We start from the raw sequence: 18,330 nt of genomic DNA, 5'->3' as shown, positions 1-18,330 counted from the left end.
GTAAAAAGACAATGTCAATGTGAAATAAAAGAAAAAGGCTTAAAATTCATTCCTCTCTTCCTCTCTAAGCTTGGTTTACAGTGCCACCTCCTGGCCCCATGGTGTATTGCATTGCTATTATCTTCAACCACACACACACACACAGCAGCAAGTGCTTAGGTTTGATTTACAAATAAATGCAGCTCTAGTTTTTCATTTCTCTCTCTCCCTCTCCCCTCTTTCTTTTATTTGTGAAATGACTCTGTGCAATTTTATGGTGTTAAATGTTTTATGTGTTCCAAGTTTTGCGGCTCTGCAGAGATTAGTTTTTATATGCAATCTCACGGCTGCAGCGGCACAAAAGATGTCAGGGGGTGTAGCTTTTGTTTGAAGGGTCCCTCTGTGCAGCGCAGTGTTTAATGGGGAACGCACACAAACAGACACATATATTGGAAGGTTGTTTTTTTTTTTTGAATTTAGGAATAAATTTAAGGCCAGACAGACATAAAAGTCATCATTAAAGTGAAACGAAGCTTTTTCTGCTCTGCTAAAAAAAATTCCGTCTGCTGCGAAGCCACAACTCACAGAATCAGAGGCAAAACACAAACACACAAACACATAAACATTTTTTTATTTGATTCCTTGAGCCGACATGAATGCATCACGCGTAATATTTCCCTGCTCCGGGATGTTTACCTGGGAGAAATGTAGCATTTAATCTGGTTTTTTTTGTTGTGACCGTCCTTGATTTAACGACAACAAACCAGACGAGTGCTTTTGTTTTGTGACTCTTTTTCGCTGTGAGAGAGCGTTTTCCTCTTCTCCTCTGCTCGTCGTCGTCCTTGAGGGCGGGAAGGTTGTGCACATGCATATGAGCCGAGTAAATAATTCATCCCAATCAATCCACAGTGTAAGTGATCTTGTAGATAGAGAGAAGCTGATTTACAGACCTAATCTAAAAGGGTCTTATTCAGGACCTGAGTGTCGGGCTGTCGCGTCGACACCTATAAACCCCCGTCCTGGATCTGCCTCAAGTGTCCCCCACATCTCCCCAGGGTGGAATCAGTGGCCAAGGAAGTTCCCCTGAATATTGACTCAGTGCAACACTGCCTCCTGCTGGGGGAGTCGTCATATTACTGAGTCTGACCTTAACAGCATCTCCCTCCCCTCCCCTCCCCTTCTCTTCCTTCCTGTGTTCAGGTTTTTGAAAACCGTGCTCTTAATGCTCCGACACGTTTTATATGACACCAGATGTTTCACCTGGTTCTCATCACACAGTCCAGTGAACATAAGCCGCGGCAGAGAAGACTCTTCAGAGAGCGCGGGGACATGAAAGCGTGCAGCTCCACAGTTATGACAATCCCATAATCATAAACAAGGCACATTTACACGGAGGGGCTCTGTGATTATCACCCTCGTTCTTGGGGAAGTGCCAACGTCAGTGCGTCTGCGTTCAGATCCTGGATTATTCTGTGCTGAAGTGAGACCTCTGCACTGATAACAGACTTTTTTTTTCACATCATTTACAACTGAAAGCTGCCTGAAGGTTTTTTGGGGTTTTTTTTATGTGAGAAAAATGTGATTTATGACAGAGGAAAAGCACATTTGCCCCTGCTGTGACCGTGGAGAGGCCTGTGGTGGGTGAAACAGAGCGGATACAGAGTATAAGAGCGAGAGCCAGGACCATTTAGTAAAAACAATGTGCTCATATTATAAGCAATTTTAAGTTTATTCAAGGCATTTCCAGATGAGAATACAGAGGAAAGCTGAATAAAGCTGTGTTTCCCCCTTTTCTCTAAGCTTTCTTATATGCCATAATGGTTAGACTAGCACTGTTTATCTCTATAAAGGAACAGATGCTAATATTAGCTAATAAATTAAGCAAAAACTAGGAACATTTCTGCCAGACTGGTTGTTATAGTGACAATAATGATGCTTTATTACAATAGTGTGGATGATAACAGCAGAATTAATTAATAATAACACTTAAGTAGTAAAGTCAGTTCTGGATCCTGCAGCTCTGGAGTCGCAAACTACGTTCAAAGTGTGTTTAATTTTTAATATTTGTTTTCAAGAATTATTTTTATTCAAGTTTATTCAATATTTCCAGATTAGAATACAGATGGAAAACTAAATAAAGCTGTTTTCCCCCCTTTTTCTAAGCTTTCTTTCTGTTAAAACCCCATTTTAGTCCCTCTTGCTTTGTTTAGTCTATTATACTATCTAACTTGATTTGATGAAAATATTCAATTTTATTTACTATTATTACTTGTTTTACAGGTATTTAACGTGTTATTAGTATACAGACAGACAACTGTGATTTTGGAAATGTGATTCATACATTCATTCAGAATAATATCAGTTGCAGCATGTAACAGCATCATGTCAGTATCTCACAGATAATGCAGTCAAATAGACGGATCTGTTGTATTATACACATGTTTGCTCTTGTCAGAGACTTTGTCATGTGTTTAAAAAGTGTGTGCGTCCCTGTGCACACACATACTGTAGGTGTGATGCACTCGATGGCTGCTTTGGCGCATTCTAGTGGTGATACAGCGTTACAGCACATCTGACAAGACTGTGACTTTTACACATGACACCCGCTCCAAACATCATCTCCAGCTGCCACTGGGTGTTACTCTGCGGAGATTTTAATGTCCGAACTTAACAACCTAACAGTCCAGCAGAGACGCGTCACCTCATTAACTTTCATTATATCAATCTTACACACAATTTTTAAGATTAGTTAATGTCGTCACATACATGTATCCGCATCCATAAATATATGAATCTATACCATTAAAGTTCATCTCTTACAATCCTCCTTCAATCATCTCATGTGAGAGAATCAAAAGGACCTCACAGCAGATACTGGCAGAGAAACAGGGGGCAGAAAAAGGAATAGGGTGTTGTCAAGGCTAATGCCGAGTGTTCAGGAGTGTGGTTATAGTCCAGATGGCCCTGCAGCAGCAGCAGCTGTAAATCACTGCGTGTGTGTGTGTGTGTGTGTGTGTGTTGTGCGATATGTGCTGCAACCCGGATTCTCACTGCGAGGCCACAGCGCTGACAACAGCCATTACAGGGAATGACAGCGGGATTTTTAGGGGACGTGGAGGGAAAAACGTTTTTTTTTTAGCCACGTTTATCTCCATAAAGGAGCAGATGCTAATATCAGTGCTTTGCAGCATATCAGAACTGCCAGACTGGATGTTATAGTGACAATAATGAGACATAATTGGAGTAATGTAGATGATAACTGCAGCGTTAATTCCTAATAATACTTAAGTGTTAGAGTCAGTTCTGGGTCCTGCAGCTCTGGAGCCAGAAATTCAAATCAACTTTAATCACATTTTTCTTTCATACTGCCAAATATTTATGTTCTCTGAAGACGCTTAACATAGAAAGGCAGATATTTGAATTCAACTTAAATCTAGTTTCCGTTTCAAAGTGAATATTTATAGCTGCAGTGGATTGATTTGCTCTTCTTTGTAAGTGATCACCTGGGTTTCACTCTGCACACATTAACCTTCAGCCCGGGTTCCTCCTGTGACTTCACATTGATTGGAAAGTGACATTGAAGGGCGTGTGTGCTGTGGGAGGGACAGTGTTGTTGATTGAGTGGAGCATCATAACCTGGACCATGCATGGAGCAGTGGGTGTGATCCTTGTTGATCAGTGTCGGTATATGCTGAACATAATTAATTTAGAAACAGTGGTGTGTTCTGGGAAAAAGTTAAAAGCGGAATTCCCAAAGTAATATCCCAACAAAGGAAAAACAAATTGTTCTTGTTGAGAAGCCTGTTCTCTGGTTGCAAAACCTTGGCAACACAGGCTGAATTCAGGGTTCATTGTGGAAATGATGAGTTAGAATTCAGCTGAAGGTCAAATCCAATGAGCTAAAAATACTTAAAATTGCTATTTCCTTTAATTATCTATCTTTATTTGATCCGTTATCCGCCTATTCTTTTTTGATTCGATATTTTTTTTGATATCTATTTGGTGCAGGCTCAGCAGTTTTTATTCCACAAAGTTTATGTAAAGATGCAACAAAATCTGTGTTGACTCAAGTGAGAATTATATGAAAGTGAACTAAAAATAGAAAGAGCGGTGCAGCACTCGTAAGGATTTCCAAATACAAACACAGTGTTACTCCATAGAGCCTGCACACACAGCGGTGCCAGTGCTAAAGATGTCAAACTGTATTTACAGCATATAGATTAGATGTCAGTGTGGTGTGTGGCACGCGGTAATTCTCTTGCCCCGCCTACAAACGTGGACGAATCCTGATTTTTCTCTGTGCATCCTTGAGGCGCAGACAACAATGAAATATGAATCACTTCAATCTCTGGTGTGACGGTTGAAAAAAAAAGAAAAAGAAAAAAGGAAATCCGTCACAACAGTTTCAGTGTTCGACCAAAGTCCTGATGGCTAATTTATGCTCCATCTGTCCTCCCCCCACAACGCTATAATTAAACTTCTAATCCAATGCACTGAAAATAACATGCAGTAAATTATTGCACACTCAGATTTACTGTGCTCACTCTCATACTTTTACAGTAGGAGCTGCTATTGGACCAAATTATGAGATCAATTTAAAACCTGACGAGCAGATATCCTGGAGGAGAACATGTGGCGTGCTGTGACTGCTAATTCAAAGACGGTCCAGGGAGAACGAGAAGAAGAACACGCACTCTGTCTTTCATTCATCTACCGCTTTATCGTCCACATGAGGGTCGCGGGACACTCTGGACAGGTCACCAGCGCCGCACTCTGCCTCATTGTAAAAGATAAAATCGACCGATCAAGCACCTGTGACAGGAGATTAAATGTGGCCTATTGAAGGTTCAACCTGCATGAATCAACAAGAAGAATCCACTCTTAAACGTCCGCTGTGTAAGATCAAACCTTTACACACTAAAAAAAAAAGTATGTCAACACTAATTTCTCTTATTTAGTGTAGTAGAAACATGGTAGCACAAAATAACGGCTTCCATAAAGCATGACCCTTCCATAAATGACTTATAAAAGCCTATAAGAAGTAATATTTTCCTTTTTAACGACAGTGCTTTTGTGGTTATGCCTCTGCCATTCATTCATTCATTCATTCATTGTGTTAAACCTGAAGAACTGAAGATCAAGGGTTTTCTGTGCAATAAGACACATTATTACACATCTTTCATACCCATCCACACGCTGCAACATGGGGTTAAGTGTCTTACTCAAGGACATATGTAGACTAGCAGAGCCAGGAATTGAACCCACAAACTTCCAGTTGAAAGACAACTCGCCCTACCACTGAGCTACCTTTTACTTCTAAAACTTAAGTACATTTTATATCAAAAAATTACTTTTGATACATAAGTACAGTACATGTCATATACTTTAAGACTTTTCCTTAAGTTTTATTATAAAAAACTTCTACCAAAGTCATTTTCTGGTTACTTAATACTTTATGAAGGTTTTACATTCAAGAACCTCCAGTTTGACCTCCTTCTTTGGTCAGAGAACATGCGTTATGTTCATCGTGGTGTGACACAGAAAAACTGTGTCACTCTTGTTTGTGCCGTGCTCACTGACCTGCGTCTCCATTCAAAATAATAACATTATTATTGGTAGTTTTTTTCAATCACTGCCAATAAATCCACTTACAGTGCGACACACTCTACTTTTAAAACTTTCAAAAGTGGGATTTTATTGTCGTTCGTCTTCCCAGGGGTCATCCATTTGTGTTCTTTTTCTTCCGAGTGGTAGAGCCTCCTTGCCTGTCCCCCCCCCCCAAAAAAAAAAACCAAACCTCTGCTGTGCTCCAAGCTGTGCACCAACATTGTCCAGTCCTTCGCCCATTCCTCCCCGCTGAGTGTCTCTGTGCTGCCCATCAACCCTGCTGTCACTTCACATTGGCAGAACAGTGGGGGCCAGAATGTTAGCTTCATAACCATCATGATGACACAGAGGACAGACACACAAAATAGAAAAGGAATGGAGTCGTTCAGTGCTACATGTGCGATGACTATTGGGTTGATCGTTGATTTGCAGAAAATGGTGGCAAAATCACCCCAAACCTCATAGTGATGACGTCCTCAAATCATTTTCAGTTTTATTGTCATAGAGGAGCAAAGAAACCAGAACATATTCACGTTTAAGAAGCTTGAAATCAGAGAAACCGCTTTACATAATACAGTTCTAGCACTACGCGGTTTGGTATCAGTCACGCCGTGTTCCATTTCTCCGTCGTACCTCCCTGCCGGGTCTTTCTGGATCCTCTCCTCAGCCACCAAGCACAGAAGCGTCTGCACCTTATAGACGGACTGCGGTGTATGTTTGCGGACAGCGGCTATGTTTGCTGTCTGTAACGCTATTGCGTTTTTATTTTTTTTAAATGGCGGGTTCGATTCTTGTCTCAGAGGTTGTGCTCATGACTGACGTCAATCTCTTACCAATCAGTTGCCGACAGCCTGCGTACCAACCAATACCTACCTACCTACCTGCCTACCTACCTACCTATCTAGCTACCAACCAACTGACCAATACCTACCTACCTACCTACCTGCCTACCAACCAATACCTACCTTCCTACCTACCTACCTACCTACCTACCTATCTAGCTACCAACTGACCAATACCTACCTACCTACCTACCTACCTACCTGCCTACCAACCAATACCTACCTACCTACCTATCTAGCTACCAACCAACTGACCAATACCTACCTCCCTACCTACATGCTTACCAACCAATACCTACCTCCCTACCTATCTAGCTACCAACCAACTGACACCTACCTACCTACCTACCTGCCTACCAACCAATACCTACCTTCCTACCTACCTTCCTACCTACCTACCTACGAACCAACCAACACCTACCAACCTACCAAATAACAACTACTTTACCTACTGACCAATACCAACCAACCAACCAATCAACACCTACCACCCAACCAGCATTTTACTATCAGCTCAGCTCGCTTGGATCCTGGCCAGAGCAGGTACCAAAAAAAGCACCAGGTACTATCACTAAGGGAAAAGCAAAAGAAAACTGAGTAGAGTTGAGCCGAGTAATGCTAGATCGGTATCATTGTCAGAGTTCCCTTGTTTACCTCCTTCCTCGTGACGCTTGTTCAAAGCACCACTCGCGTAACAAAACAAACGCAACTTATTGTTGACAAGATCATTCTGAGCATTTTGACATTTTATTTTTCTGCTCACTCCTGGAGGTGAAGCCGTGGTTTGACGATCGAAGGCAGCGAATGAGTGGCACATGGAGCGGCCCCGTAAAGGGCGTGGTTTTGATCGTGTTTTCTTTCTCTGTTTTCGCTTTGCTGTCCTGAATGTACTCTGAGATTCTCTGAGAGTGTGTTGCAGTGGTTTAGCCTGGAGGGCCGGCTGCTCTGCTTCTCATTTTGAAACTCACTTTCATCGCCACACTGCTGTTTTTGGTGTGTGTGTGTGTCAAAATATTGTCCAGGCTCTGTGCAGAGCGGCGTATATGAATCATTTTTCGCAATCAGTGTACAATTAGACAGACGGCTCATATCTGTTGGTGACACAAACAAGTGGTGGACGTGTGTGTGTGTGTGTGTGTGTGTGTGATGATGTTCAGAACCTGCAGTGGATAAACAGAGATAAACAAATCTGCCGTCAGAGATTCAAAGCACAGTTAAGTCGAGCTATGGCTGCAGCTACTGGACGACTGTCTTTGTCCAAGTATTAACCAAGTGGACACCAGTTTTTGCAAATGAAATTGAATGGTGTTATAAATCAAGTGAGTTCCATTCAAATTAAGTTCTTTAAGCCAGTGATTCCCAAAGTTTCCCCAAACTACGGAAGAGGATTAGCGCCAAATTAAAAAAGAACACTTCTGAGATTGAGTCGTTTTTAATTAAAATCTAAAAAATTTAAAAGTCAGAAGTCAGGCCTTTTTCCCTCAGAATTCTGACATTTTTATTTTCATTTTTTTAAGTTTGCAAAACATATTATATAACATATATAGCATAAAATGAAGTTGTAATTCATCTCTTGGAAATATTTTCCCCATAGACTTCCTTTCAAACTGAGTTCTTTCTGCAACCAGTGAAGTCGCCCCCTGGTGGCTATTCAATACAGTCTTGCTTCCTGGTTGACGTCAAACGGACAATCTAGAAGGCTACATTACATTTTCAGATAAAGTCTATGGTATAATTTATGGAATGGAGTGTGTGTAAGTCCTTCTATATTCGGTGTTTTCTGGTTGACCTATTGACCTCACAGTCCAAAACAACCTCAGCTGACAGCTTGTTGTTATCATCCTTTGTCTCTCTAGCATTCAATTAACTTCTTCTATTATTTCTGGGTCAGAAACCAAAGGCGGGGACTGTTGCCGGTTTGGGGCGTGTTAGTTCCAACTTTAAGGAATTCAATTTCATACAATTTGGGAAAGAAAAGTGTGATTTTACATTTGGAATTAGAAATAAACGTGGTTCCATGTGGAGATCTGGGTGAGCACCATCAGCTGAAGTGACATTTCAGGTCAGGTGACTTGAGTTTGAAAAATGCATGCAGTTCTTTTACGGTGAGCCGGCAACAGCCAGTCAGTGAGGTGAACTAATCTATGAATGTCATTAACTTGTGATCTGCTTAAATGTTTCAGTGCAGCAGCCACGCGGCTGCGTTACATAATAACCGTGTACTGAAGTTTGTTAAATAATATTCTCATGCATATATTGCAGGAGTGTGATGAATATATAACGACCTTCCTAAATGAATAATGCAGCGGATACATGGCGTATTAGAAGCAACATTTGCTGAGGAATGACTGAATGGGAGCAAGTTGAATAATAAATCAGAAAAAGGAAATGACATCTTTTTTAATGCACAGCTGAGCTTGAAATCAATTAAAAATATCAGTTATAGTGTCATCAGAGTGCCGTGTTGCTCTGAGCAAAATAACTGTGCTGAGACAGATGCTAATCTGTTATTAGTGCAGGTATTCTGCATCAGTGGTGCGACCAGGAATGGTATTTGTGCATTTTTTTTCCCCCAATCTTGACCACCTGTGGTGTCTTTTGCTGCGTGAAAACACGAAGCAAATATTTAGTTCTCGACAAAAGGTGCACACGTCGCTTTAAGAACAAACGCGCTGGGCTGCATGTTGACAGTTTACGAATGCTGCCTTCGCCACAGCATTCCATCTTCCCACATGCAATTTGTATTTCGCCGTCAGAGTCCCTGAGCCACTGGCATTAGCCGTGACATTTCGCAGGTAGGAGTGTTGGATTGACATCCCGAGGGTCTGAAGTGGCCTGTTCTCTCTGCTGTGGTAATTATTCCACAGGCCTAATTATAACAGAGCTGTTTTTAATCAGACGTCCATCAGCCGTTTGTGTATCATGATTAATAAAACCTGCAGGAACATGGTCCCTCTGGGCCATTACATCAGGATTACACAACTGTTAAGTATGGTGCTTTTGTAAGACATTGTCTAGACTTTTAGAATAAATAAGGTCATTATTTCATTATTGCCAATCACCTCACCTTATATACAGTATGTATTTAATTTTTTTTAAGAGGGAGAACTTCTGGCGAAAAATTGCTCTTAATGTAAAGGAGTGTGAGGTCAAGCAAGCAATGATGGAAGGCTACACTGATGCAGACCCTCATTTTAGTACAACAATTAAGTAACCGACTACCTCCCTACCCACCTACCAACACTTACATACCGACCAATACCTAACAAACAACCAACCAACCAATCAATACCTACCAAGCAACAAACCAACAGCTACCTACCAACCAATACCTACCAACCAACCAACCAAATAACCAATCCACACCTACATACCAACCAACCAAGTGACCAATCCACACCGACATACCAACCAACCAATACTTTCCAACCAACCAACTAACCAATCCATACCTACATACCAACCAATAAATACCAACCAACCAACAAACTAACCAATCCACACCTACATACCAACCAACCAATACCTTCCAACCAACCAACAAACCAACCAAATAACCAACACCTACCTACCTACCTTCCTACCTTCCAACCAACCAACCAACCAACCTACCTTCCAACCAATCACCCAACCAACCAACCAACCTACTGTACCAACATACCTTCCAACCAACCACCCAACTAACAAACTAACCAATTCACACCTACATACCAACCAACAAACTAACCAATCCATACCTACATACAAACCAACAAATACCAACCAACCAACAAACTAACCAATCCACACCTACATACCAACCAACCACCCAACCAATACCAACCAGCCAACCAACCAACTGCCAACCAACCAACCTACTGTACTAACCTACCTTCCAACCAACCACCCAACCAATACCAACCAGCCAACCAACCCACAAAAACCTACCTACCTACTGGACTTTCCAACCAACCAATGCATATCTAACTACAGATGCCTGGAAATGCTGAGCAGTTGTCTGCGACAGTGAAAGGCCACACTGTGTGTCACTCCTGCCTCTTTATTGTGTGTCCTGTGTACCTAATAAAGTGGCCAATGTGTGTGAAGAGAGATATATACTTGCATACTATTATTATTTCATACATGTGGACTATTTAAAAATAGACTGAGACATAAAGCATTCAGCAAACAGGGAGCTTCACTCTCACTCTGACCTCACACTCTGTCACTTCTCATTTACCCGGGTGACATTATGATGTCGTTTGTGGAGCAGTATACACTTGGTAATGGTTTTGCACAGCAATAATGAAGGGCATTTGAGACGAACATGGAGGGAGGGAGGGGGGGGCGGGAGCAGTGGTGGGAAGGGGAGGGGAGGGGGGCGGAGCTGCTGCTGCTGCTGACGCCTCCAGTTTCCCCACATTAACCTGCGCTCACCTGCCTTCTGACGGGAGCAGGAAACGAGCGGTGTAACTCTAAACCCAGACTTGCTGAGCTTGTTTCTTTTTCTTTTCTTTTTTTCTTTTTACAAAAATATTTTTTGGTGATGAGTGTGTGTGTGTGTGAACTTGTATTTGTTACCTCCTTAGGACCTTTGCTGGCATAAACAAGGATCTGCATCAGTGTAGCCTTCCATCATCCTGTGTTTACAAATGTATTGATGTGATAGTGAAGTTACATTTTTACCTTTTTTCCGACCCACAATCCAGTGATTTTGACCAGTCGCGGACCTTTATGATATACTGATTGCGAATGTTGTGCCATCCCATCCACCAACTCACAGCGAAAACATTCAACTATAATAACACAATATCAGGTTTCATCACACTTAGATCCCAGGACTCAACACGACTCAAAAACAGTTATTAAGAGTGCGAGTGTTTTCATAAGCCTGACGTCATGCGCTGGGTCGTTCGTGTCGGGAGATTTCTTTTGAGTCTGTCGCAGATTTACTGTCACAGCGAGAACTCACTCAAACTGGTTTGCGTGCTTGTCTGCACAGGTGCTTAGTTGGGCACAAAGGTTTGTGTTTGTTTTTAAATGTGGGGGGGGGGGGGCGTTAGATGACAGCAATCCTGCACAAACACACACACACACATTCTTACACAGCAGTCCTAGCGAGGACACTCAATGCATTACCCTGACCTTAGCCGTAAATGCTTGACCCTGACATGAACTTAATTGTCAACCGAAGCCTAACACCGAGGCTGAGCCCTCAAAATGTCTTTTCAAAGGACCAGATAAGATGTCCTCACCACACACACACACACTGTATTATACACGTGTGTGTGTATGAAACACACACACACACACACAGGAGTAGAGGTTGTAACTGTGATCGCTTCTCTGCGATGGAAATACACTCACAAACGTTGGTCGTGTAAAAGTGCAACAGCCCTTGCACTTTAGAGATTGCTGTTCACACACACACACACACACACACTCAGCCTCTCTCCTCCATATCGCCCTCCCTCCTGCCTTCCCTCACTTCCTTGATGTACTCTCTCTCCCTCCCTCACACTCTCCCTCCCTCCTTCCCTCTCGCTCTCAGATGCTCAGTTGACAAAGTCAAGGCTGCTCTGTTGTGAATGATCTCTGTGATTTATTTCCTATTTTTTGATATCAACACTGCTTCATGTGAGCTGGATGAGGAGAGGGAGCAAGAGAGAGGGGGAGGAGGAGGAAAGACACACTCACTCCATCCCTGCCTGGTGCAGGTGAAAAAGAGTTGGCTGCTGCTGCTGTTGCTGCTGCTGCTGCTGCTGGATCAGTGATGTGTCACCTGGACAACTGCTGCTCTGCAAGATGTGAAACAGTTCCTCGACTGTGCTGCTGCTGCTCCTGGGAGCTGTTACGTCTGAGCTCAGCGTGATGTTGAATATCTCCACAACTCCAAAAGAAGACGGGTATTCAGGCTGCAGGAGTCCTGACTTACTTCCCCTGTGGACCAGCACTGGATTTACAGTCTTTGTGTGAAGCTGTCATCTTCAGCAGGATCCCTGATCTCTCCGCGTCTCAGCATCAGAGTGTTTGACCTCCTCCCTCTGGAGCTTCAGTGTGAAGCTGAGGAGCGCTTGTTTTTGTTTTGGATTCCCTCCCCCCTCGCAGCCGTGTATGAGTGAGATATGACCACGCTCCCCGCGGCCCTCGACTCCCTGCCGTAGCCCAGATGCAAGCTTCACGGGCAGGCATGGCCGGCGGGCGGATGCCCCTGCTGGTGGTCGTGGTGCTGGTGGAGGTGCTGAGCGGAGCGTGTGCGCCGGGGAACGGCTCGGGGAAGTACAGGGGAAGCTGGAGGTGGAAAGGTGACAGAGGCCGTGAGTAACTCCTCCTCCTGTGTGCCATGCACTCAACTTCCTCTCCCTTCTTTCCTTTTCTTCCCTCTTTTCACTCGCAGTTCCTTGATGAGCTGCAAAAACACCTCTGGGAAACTAATTGATCTTTCTTTCTTTCAATTATCAGTGTATTAAAACGGTATTCTCTTAAAATTCTACGTTGAAGTTGAGAAAAGTTGACGAAACAAAGTTTTGACGGATACTTTACCAATCTCTCTTTGATCAGCAATGAAAATAATGGTGCAAAGTTTTTTGGCACGACATCAGACACTTAAAAACTGTGTCGGTGGTATTGAGTGATGAGTGTTTTCTTGTTTTTTGTGGTTTACGGGTTTCGTGACAGCCGACGATTAGACCTCCCCTTCTCTGCAGATATGGTGCAAAGTCACCAGAAAGCAAAGAGACAAGAAACACACATTCAATGCAACTCCTTATTATTGATATTGTTCTATTCTGCACTCCTGTGGTGTCGAGTGTCTAGCGCTTTCCTGGTAATGTTTATTGAGATTGAAATTCTGGTGTCAAGTATTATTCCCGAGACTTATGGAGCTGGGAATCGTCAGACTCCAGTTGCCGTTTCAGTCTCGTGGCAGAGAAAACTACCAACCAACCGCCAACAAAACAACCTCACCAAGAAACTTGTTATTGTCTGTTGTAATCTTTGGTATCAGATATCGATTATTCTCCTGCGTGTCGGTATCGAGGTGTAGATTCTGACGATTCCGCGTGTGAGGGCCAGCGACCTTGGCATGTGTTGTCATCTCTCGGAGATATCAATATGTGCTCCTCTGCCGCCGGATTTGCTGTGTGGAGCAATCCGTAGTTTATTATCACCCCACTCTCCCGTGCTCTTCTCTCTTCAGTTTTCCTCTACCAATCTCTCCCTCTCTCTCCATCGCCCTCACTCTCGCAGACTCTCCCTCACAGTCACTAATTGATCAGCGTTGAGTTGTAAAAAGCTACTCCGGGGCGATGATGGCTGCCTATTTCCTCCGAGTAAAAGCTGAGTGAAGCTTTTGAGCGACTTCATTATGTATGCTGACACATGAGTGCACGGACGTCGAAACGAGCGCAGAGCTGCGGTTCATTCAGGACGTTGTTTGCCGGCTCGCCCCGGGCTTCTGCTGGTGGCTAATGGGATTGTTTGGCAAGCCAGTGCTGCTCGACGTTGAGTGATGAAGAGGCGAGAAGCGTGTCCTCTGATGTCCTTCCACCCCGCACGGGGGGTCAACGGGAGATCACAATCTCGATACTCCTCCAAGATTAAATGACTGAAATGGGATGGAAGGGGCACCGAAGTCGACCCAGAGCGGGACGTCTGCAGGAAAAGTGATATCTGTCATGGCAGCGGCTTTCGGGAGCCGCAGAGTTTCGCAGGTTATATTTGACGATGCAGTCGCCAGCGCTGTAAAGTGCGATTGTGGCCTCAGATCCTAGATTTTCCTCTCGTTTCATTAAATCAACACAGCTCACAGATGAGGTTCAGTGAGAGGTGAAGTGGGGGGAAATGTAGGTGTTTTATTTGAGGCTAAAACAGAGGCACATCCATCCACACTGCTCCAGTTTTCTTTAGAAATGCATACATTCTCAGCCCGATACACCTGTCGTCCATATGACAATAAAAGAAAATGCTGCCGTTTCTTTATTAATTTGAAAACTCAAAGCAAAAACTGATGAAAAACTACTCTCACCTCCTGATTGGTGCTTGTCAGTGCTGTGAGTTATCAGATTATAAATCTGGATTGTCTTTCATAATCTGTCATGTATGTTTTTTTTTGTTTTTCTCTCTTTTTTTACTTTACTTTCACAATTTTTTTATCGTTTTCATTCTCAAAAGGTTTTTTCGGTAAACACAGCATTGTCTTAAATAAATGTTTTCACTCCAAAAAAAAAAAATCTCCATCTGCTGCAGTTTGCATGCCAGGCCTGTGTGTGGCGCTGTAATGCTACTGTAGAAGTGCGCCATAAAACAGAGAAGAAGACAAGGCGCGTGCACATAAAGCACACGTGTACAAACTGCTAAAGAAGAAGTGGTGACGATAATAGTGACAGGGAATCCAAGACCAAGAGGTGGCGCTATGATGTCCTCATTTTCCCAAACTTTGGAACCTAAAAATAGCATTTTAAAACTCCCGAAATGCAGATTCTGGGTAAATCCGTGGAAATGTAGCCATTAGCGTTGAACTATTTTGAATAAATATCTAATTGCGATTATTTTTGACAGGAATTGCGATTGCGATATCGCAGGGAACGGTCATTTTTACGTAATATTTGTGCAGATGTGTGAGAAACAAAGATAATATTTGAATCAAATAATAGTTCAGCCCTAATAGCCATACCTTTATTGTATCTTTCATTGATATTTTCTGTGTCTTTATGGCTGTGAACATGAGCTGTTTGCTGACAAAACACACAAGTTAGAAGCAGCACATTATATTCAGAACAAAACAAGCACAAGCTGAAGAAAATGAACTCCTGTCCTGTTGCTCAAAGGTTCTAAAAATAGTTTGTACAAACCACAGATCAACACAACAACCTGTACGTGGTAATTATGTCAAATGCAAACTCTGCCCCTTTCTTACGCCAAATAATGATAATGTGTTTAAACGGGTTGAGCTGTCGGTCCAGCGATGCCCGCCGGCGTCGCTTGCATCGGGTTTGCCGCGCCGAAAATGCGTTCTTGATAATGTTTCATTAAAGATTCATGCAGGAAACAGTCACTGTGGAGAGGTTTGTGCCGCAGTCTGAAGCATTAGACCTTCTTCACCCTTTGAGTTTGCTCAAAAGTGATGATTCAAGGACAAGTCGGAGCTTTTCTTTCAGATTTTTAGACGTAATTGTTTGAATCTACTAAATATATTAGCTGGAAATGCCACGATTGAAAAGGACTGGTTGCACACTAAAACAAACCCAGTTTATCCTTCTCGTGTGTGTATATAAATGTAACTGGTGATATAACTTCCAGCTATAAAAGTGGCTCGGTGATAAAAAATAAATAAATAAATAAATAAATAAATAAATAAATAAATAAATAAAAATAAATAGAGGACACTGTTGTGGAGCGTTTACTTTGTGCAGCTGGAGTTTTGTTACATACAGCGAGTGCGTGCGACGTCATAAAGTCCTTAATACAGAGCGGCTGTGTGCTCTCTCTCCACCACACCGCTGTCAATCAACTTTATTGATAACTTGTACACTTTTTTACTGCAGACGCCGTAAATCCGCGGCGTGGTTAGGAGCTCCGGGGGTCACTGCCCTCCATCTCAGGCCAAACCAACACATTTATCAGCGAGAGTGCAACTTTAGCCATGAGGTTGTTTTTACCCTTGTTATTTAATGCTGCAATAAACCGCTTTTATACCGACAGTATATCAACTGATGGCTCCAAACTTTATACTTTTGAAATCCAAGGAATCTATTTCCAGCACAAACACAAGATTTCGCTGCCGTGGGTGTGGAAATTATTAGTGGGAATATTGGTCCATGTCTGTGCTACGTTTCAGTAACAGCTGCACGTTATCGCTGTGACCTTTGACCTTGTACTTTACGCGGCACTCTTACAGCAAACACATTTATTTTCAGCGTATACTGAATTCCCCGACGCACTTAAAATGAACCTTTTACTCTTTTTTTTTGTTTGGAAGGCATCACAACACCGTGTCATGAATACCTTCAACCTTTCTTTTGTCACCGTGTCATATTTGTGTTTTCTAATCTCGCCACCTCATCCAGAATACATATATGTATGTATATATATATATATATATATACATATATACATATATATATATATATACATATAAATATACATATTACAGTACATTACATGTCATTTAGCAGACACTTTTATCCAAAGCGACTTACAATGGAATATATATATATATATATATATATATGTATACATATATATATAATATGCATCTGTTGTAAATTCTCTAAAAAAAGGATAAAATGTTAAAGTTTATCTCTGCTTCTGCAGCGTGTGCACAAAAAATTCCATTTGGCAGCTGACAAAGAATGTCGTGATACGCATGAGGGAGCGAGAGCAGCCTGTGGATCTGAGTGATAATGTCACCACATTAGTGATATTTACTACATTAAGGCCTATTTCCACCACAGGAATGGAGGATTTTACTGGGAACTGTGTTTTTTTTACATCACAGCAACCAGAAACTAAGTGGAAGAGGTTGTTTTTTAGTTGTACTTTTTAGAAACTTGTAGTTTCTTTGATGACTGACAGCTGGCGGACTGATTGTTGTCGGTTGTTCATCTCCATAAGATGTGACTTAGGCCTTGTGGTTAAAGCTGTAGTATGTAATCTTCTTATGTTATGCTTCTGTTTGTGTAAAATGATGTGTTGCGTCCATCTGAAAACAGACTCTGTCAAGCAAAACTATCAGAGCTGACTGAGGGAGCGTTTGTGAATATGCAGCAACAGCGCAGAGGTGGGCGGGGACAACAAGCATTCTCTGTCGGCCTTGACATTAATTGAATCACTTCCTGTGTGCAGGGTGCGACCTGGCCAAACAGGATCTAAACACTGTTACACTCACAGACACAGAAAGCGGTTTGGAGCTGCTGAGCTTCATCATTTGTTTAGAGTTTAAATGTAACCGATATCTGTTTTTATGTTTTATGTATACAAACTTGACGTCCATAGTTCCTCCTCAACGTGGGCGGGGTCGTCGAAGCATGGCTAACACGAAACAAACACATGATCTAGTGACTTGTAAAGCTGTTGTGTTCAGTGTAACTGAATCATTAGAATCAGTTGAGTAAGAAGATTTGTTTACAGAATCGTTCAGTACTTCCTGTACAGTCACTGAACGGAAATACCACTGAACGTGGTCGTGTTTCGGCTCACGATCGCCAGCTTTCAGCAGTGCTGTCGGTAAATACACCAGACTCCTCTGTTAAATATTGAGATTTTAGACATTTCCTTTGTTATATGAAGGGAGTTTTAAGTCTTTTTAACTGATCTACAGTTCGCTTTGATTCTTGTGTCGGACGTCGCGCTCATGACTCTTCCAGTGACGACACTCTCTGACCAATCAGTGGCCGGCAGTCTGTTGACATTTTAGTATCAGCTCAGTTTGCTTGGAACCTCGTCAGATCGGTTACTAAAAAAAAAGTACCAGGTACTATCACTGATGGAAAAGCAAGAAAAAACGAGTAGTCGAGCCAAGTCGTGCTAGAACTGTACAATGGAAAAGCGCCATTACTCACGTCTTTTCACAACATTCATGCAACTTCGTGCCCTGCTTCTCACATGCTCTCCGTCTACGTCCAACAGGTAGTTGGTCTTATTAAAAGGACTCATCAGGGGTGGGTTTAGTCATGTTGTTGCAAGCTAATAACAACCTGACGTCCATAATTCATCTCTCAGTAAGTTTACAGAACTCAAACATAAAAACGGGCCTTGGCACAACTTGAACTCGTAAGTCCCCTGTGTGGAGCAGCAGACCACCAGCTTCGCATCGTTCACTGTGGTTTGGGTTCTTCTTCTCCTCGCTGACACCGCCTTCATCAGTGTGATGGATGAGCCAGATTATGGGATTTACAGATGATTTACTTTGCGTTGCGCTGCT

General features: G+C 42.5%; 1 protein-coding gene across 4 annotated transcripts in view; it reads left to right on the top strand.

Annotated features, from left to right (window-relative positions):
• Positions 1–18,330, top strand: part of robo1 (roundabout, axon guidance receptor, homolog 1 (Drosophila)) — a 289,424-nt gene that overhangs the window by 72,390 nt on the left and 198,704 nt on the right. The window contains exon 1 of one of the 4 annotated variants that reach the window (XM_058634723.1): positions 12,014–12,724. The exons of the other annotated variants lie outside the window; for them this stretch is intronic. Within the exon in view, the coding sequence (XP_058490706.1) occupies positions 12,577–12,724 (148 nt within the window). The 5' untranslated portion in view covers positions 12,014–12,576. Of the gene's footprint in view, positions 1–12,013; positions 12,725–18,330 lie in introns of those variants that run through there. 4 annotated transcript variants of the gene reach the window in all.

Source organism: Solea solea, chromosome 7 (assembly GCF_958295425.1).
Source record: "Solea solea chromosome 7, fSolSol10.1, whole genome shotgun sequence".
NCBI lineage: Eukaryota > Metazoa > Chordata > Actinopteri > Pleuronectiformes > Soleidae > Solea > Solea solea.
The sequence above is the reverse complement of the archived record's forward strand: the minus strand, read 5'-3'. Positions and strand labels throughout refer to the sequence as shown.